The 5,000-nt window shown below is 43.7% G+C and overlaps 1 protein-coding gene across 1 annotated transcript in view; it reads right to left on the minus strand.

Annotated features, from left to right (window-relative positions):
* ghrhrl (growth hormone releasing hormone receptor, like) overlaps nucleotides 1-5,000 on the minus strand; it is a 30,007-nt gene that overhangs the window by 9,741 nt on the left and 15,266 nt on the right. The window contains exons 2-4 of the mRNA XM_027028908.3: nucleotides 4,076-4,181; nucleotides 3,699-3,806; nucleotides 426-517 (exon numbers count right to left, since the gene is read on the minus strand). Coding sequence (XP_026884709.3) covers nucleotides 426-517; nucleotides 3,699-3,806; nucleotides 4,076-4,181 — 306 coding nt within the window. The remainder of the gene's footprint in view (nucleotides 1-425; nucleotides 518-3,698; nucleotides 3,807-4,075; nucleotides 4,182-5,000) is intronic.

The following is a 5,000-nucleotide window of genomic DNA, read 5'->3' on the forward strand; positions in this document are numbered from 1 at the left end:
ACTGAGAAAACAAGTTTTACTCAAGATCTTAAAGGTCATACATGTCATAGAGTTTAATGTTTTAAATCAATGAAATAACTGTTATTATGTATTTACATACGATTGAATTTTGGAAAGCCCTATACTGACATACCCAAATAGTCCAAACATGACTAGTGTGGTTCTGCTGACATTTATGAATCAACCGTCGTATTCATCAGACTACAAAAAATACTGAAAAAATACTGAACGTTCCCTCACATCAAACCTGCATTAAACACAACTATCTTCGGACCAGAATCACATTAACACTATAGTATTATGTGTAATACGTTATGCTCTGTCCTGTTCATATGCATTATGGACTGAAGTTTGTTTCTGGAAATATGAACAGATATTATATGGATGAACTACACATGGGAGTGTATTTTTTCGGCTCCACTAGCCTCTGGAATGTCGTCCTCCACGCTGCAGGCTTCGTGGTAGGGTGGAAAAGGCTGTGACCAGCCTGCACTGGTACAGTTACGACTCACGGTACCTGCAGGACCAACAGTCAAAGATCAAAGGGTATGCAATCCTGAGTGCTGATCTTAGATTTGCCTAGCATGTTTATTAAATAGTATGAAATGTAATCTTAGTCTCAGATAATGTAAAAAACTGTAAAACGCTAATAGCAAACTGGTCTGTGTTCAGTTTCAGGAATCCTCTGTACTGAAGCTTTTGACACACTCAAAATTGACATATTTCTGTATGTGAATGTGAATGAAAATGTCTCGTTACACCCCTTTCAGTTTAAGGCTGGAAATTCTGACTGTCCAAATTTATAATCATTTCATGGCTTTGCTGGTATGTCTTCCTGAAATCCTCCTGCATCATAACAAGACTTTAAAAATAATTAATAAGCCATTCACTATTAAATCACTATTTTCACTGTTTGCATATTTCTTCTCCATCTTAATACTCCATTTCGATTACCCATGGATTCTGATTTAACACATAGTCATGATATAATATTGGGCAATATGAAAATGGGGTGTCAATTCAAAGGAATTCAAACACTTACTCATTTCATCCAGCTAACTGATGCTAGTATATAAGATTTTGGGTGGAGGGCAAACTTATTTCTTGGTCATGCTAAGATTAATATCTGTGTTTAAACCTTCCTGTGTCATGTCTATACCTGTTGCTGTACAGAGCAATATGGAATATGTCAAGTCAAATGTATTTATATAACGCTTTTTGCAACAGATGTTGTCACAAAGAAACTTTAAAAATGTTTGAGTCCGAGCCCCCAGTGAGTGGCGAGCATGAGGAAGAAACCTTAAGAGGAACCAAGACTCAGGGGGGGACCCGTCCTCCTCTGGCCATATTGATGCACACAGGTTTGTCTGTTCATGTCTTTTCTTGTGACCAGGGGACAATGATGTCTCAAAAGAAACCTTTTTGATTGGTAGATGTTCTTTTAAAAATATTCATTTGGACCCCAGCAGCATGGTAGCTGGATATTACTGAATAGATATTACTGAGGCGCTCAGTCATTGCTTAGCTGGATGCATATGGTGTGCTGTGTTTTGTCCTATGACAGTTCTTTTAGAGTACAAAGGACAAAACCACCCAACTGGATGTGAGCATTAACACTGTAGGATCTGGTGATTATCTGGTTGTGTAAAGTGATTGATCCAGAGGTGAAAGTGAGACAGACAATAGATTGAAAACCTCTGGTGGATCAAGAGATCATCACAGCTAATTGTTTTCATGGATACTGCAGGGCTTCTGGTGACGGACCGAGACATACAGTGGTCAAGGTTCTGTGCCATAAATATAAGTTGGCCATGCCAGAGAGGCACACCAACGCTTTTATTAATGAAGCCTACCCAGAAACCTTGTGTGTAAAAAGCAATGAACATGCCTGAACTGAAAGAGGATGAGAAAGGACTGTGACTTTATACGCCAAGATCAACATCAGGTTCTAAACGTACAGAGCTGATCACATCCCATATGCACGTCACAATCCTTAGTCCTAGCAGGAGTGATAGATCCATGCGTGATTCCAATGAAAGTCTATCTGGAAGGGGCTGCAAAAAACTCACATTAATATATGTATGTGTCATACAATTCAAGAGATTAGTGATGCGGTGGCAGTAGGAAATATTGAACTCTGGCGTATTTCAGAAATGGAGATAGATGATAATGCTCTATATGGGATTATACTACAGGGAATATCGGATACATGGTAGAGGGGCAGCTATATACATATAGAGCCAGCCACTATTCAGTGAAAAAAGAAGATAATTTGATGCTATATGATATTGAGGCACCACGTAGGATGTCTACACTTAGGGTGTGAACCTTCATGTCGAAAGAAATCAATTTCCTCTTTCCCAATAAAAAGATAACGCCCCTCTCCGCCCAACTGACGTCAACAGCGCAGTCTAGACCGTCGTTGTACGAAGCGACAAAAAGAACCAAGACAATCCATCTTAACACGCCTTCAGATCTAAACGGTGCCGCCACCCCTCAAGATGGCAGCCACGACCGAATGACCATTTGTTTGTTTAAAATGAACCTGTGCCTGGTAGATCGGCTGTACATACAGCACATACATCCACACTGTCCACTATTTTCTAGAACATAAATTAGATGTTGCTACATGTGTAGTCTGAGTTTATTAGAGAATATAGGCTCCCTGAATGTATATGGAAGAATGATCTGATATTATGGTATGGAGGGGTAATTCAGTAGTACTAAGGGCATGTGTTGGTATGTGTTGTTTGAGCTGCGTGTAGTAAACCAATTCTTAATTATTTGGTGGCAGACAGTGTTAATGATTGATAATCAAGTTGTGAGTGGTAAGTACACTTTTCTCCTGGGATGGTGTGCTGTGATGGAGGGATGGTGTGATGTATGTGGGAGGGTGGTAGCTGTGATGGAGGGATGGTGTGATGTATGTGGGAGGGTGGTACCTGTGATGGAGGGATGGTGTGATGTATGTGGGAGGGTGGTACCTGTGATGGAGGGATGGTGTGATGTATGTGGGAGGGTGGTACCTGTGATGGAGGGATGGTGTGATGTATGTGGGAGGGTGGTACCTGTGATGGAGGGATGGTGTGATGTATGTGGGAGGGTGGTGCCTGTGATGGAGGGATGGTGTGATGTATGTGGGAGGGTGGTAGCTGTGATGGAGGGATGGTGTGATGTATGTGGGAGGGTGGTACCTGTGATGGAGGGATGGTGTGATGTATGTGGGAGGGTGGTGCCTGTGATGGAGGGATGGTGTGATGTATGTGGGAGGGTGGTACCTGTGATGGAGGGATGGTGTGATGTATGTGGGAGGGTGGTACCTGTGATGGAGGGATGGTGTGATGTATGTGGGAGGGTGGTGCCTGTGATGGAGGGATGGTGTGATGTATGTGGGAGGGTGGTGCCTGTGATGGAGGGATGGTGTGATGTATGTGGGAGGGTGGTACCTGTGATGGAGGGATGGTGTGATGTATGTGGGAGAGTGGTACCTGTGATGGAGGGATGGTGTGATGTATGTGGGAGAGTGGTACCTGTGATGGAGGGATGGTGTGATGTATGTGGGAGGGTGGTGCCTGTGATGGAGGGATGGTGTGATGTATGTGGGAGGGTGGTGCCTGTGATGGAGGGATGGTGTGATGTATGTGGGAGGGTGGTGCCTGTGATGGAGGGATGGTGTGATGTATGTGGGAGGGTGGTACCTGTGGTGTTGCTGAAGAGAGAAAAGACAGCAGGGCAGGGGGAATGCACAGTGTCTCCCACAGCTGCTTTGGGCCAGCACACCACAGAGTCCCATACTGGGAGGCAGCCTGCACGCACGCACAAACAATGTGAATCAGCACATTGTTTTAGTTGGTAGGGATGTGTCATAACTCTGCACTCACACAAGGGGAATTACATACAATGTAATAAACTCAATAATATTTCATGATAAAAACACTATTTTGATTAATCCCTTTCAAATGGGGTGCTACAGTTATGAAAGCAGTAAACAACGCTGGCTGGTTTCTGTTACAGTAAGATTTCCGTATTGGTTAGATGTTCTGCTGAAGTGGGAAAACATAGATGGGAGTGTGACCTGAGGTGCTAAGATTTTTGTGCTCCGTGATCTCTCTGAGACAACGCTGCTCCTCTCTCTCCAGCTGGAATATATACTCACACTCAGGGTGCAAGCCTGACCAGACCTACACACACAAGACAGAGAGAGAGAGAGAGAGAGAGAGAGAGAGAGAGAGAGAGAGAGAGAGAGAGAGACGGATGGATAAAAGGAGACGTAGAAATAGATAGATAAACATATAGAAATGTAGATAGATGCATATAGATAATTTTTCACACAAAAAAGAAATTTTTTTAAAGGAATTTCAAACAAATCAGTCCCCCAGATATTAAATGGGACAAATAATGACTGGCCTCCAATTTCTACAGGTATAAGTCATATACATTACAGTACAGTACAGTAAATGTAGCAGAGGCAGCCAGTGCTACAGACAGTGCTGAGGCGCATCTTAAAACTAGGCACAGAGGTGCTACGCTGGAGATACAGCCCGGGCTTGCTCGCCACACTGATCAATTCTGGTCAATTCATAAAATGCAGGCACTGGTGTACGAGAGCAGATGAAGAAGAGAGAGGAAGAGATAGGGAGAGAGAGAGAGAGAGAGAGAGAGAGAGAGAGAGAGAGAGAGAGAGAGAGAGAGAGGGAGAGAGAGAGAGAGAGAGAGAGAGAGAGAGAGAGAGAGAGGGAGAGAGAGAGAGAGAGAGAGAGAGAGAGAGAGGGAGAGAGATAGGGAGAGAGAGAGAGAGAGAGAGAGAGAGAGAGAGAGAGAGAGAGATAGGGAGAGAGAGAGAGAGAGATAGGGAGAGAGAGAGAGAGAGAGGAGAGAGAGAGAGAGAGAGAGGAGAGAGAGAGAGAAGAGAGAGAGAGAGAGAGAGAGAGAGAGAGAGAGAGAGAGAGAGAGATAGGGAGAGAGAGAGAGAGAGAGAGAGGGAGAGAGAGAGAGAGAGA

The sequence above is a fragment of the Electrophorus electricus genome, chromosome 21 (genome assembly GCF_041902795.1).
Source record: "Electrophorus electricus isolate QZ-2024a chromosome 21, ASM4190279v1, whole genome shotgun sequence".
Taxonomy (NCBI): domain Eukaryota; kingdom Metazoa; phylum Chordata; class Actinopteri; order Gymnotiformes; family Gymnotidae; genus Electrophorus; species Electrophorus electricus.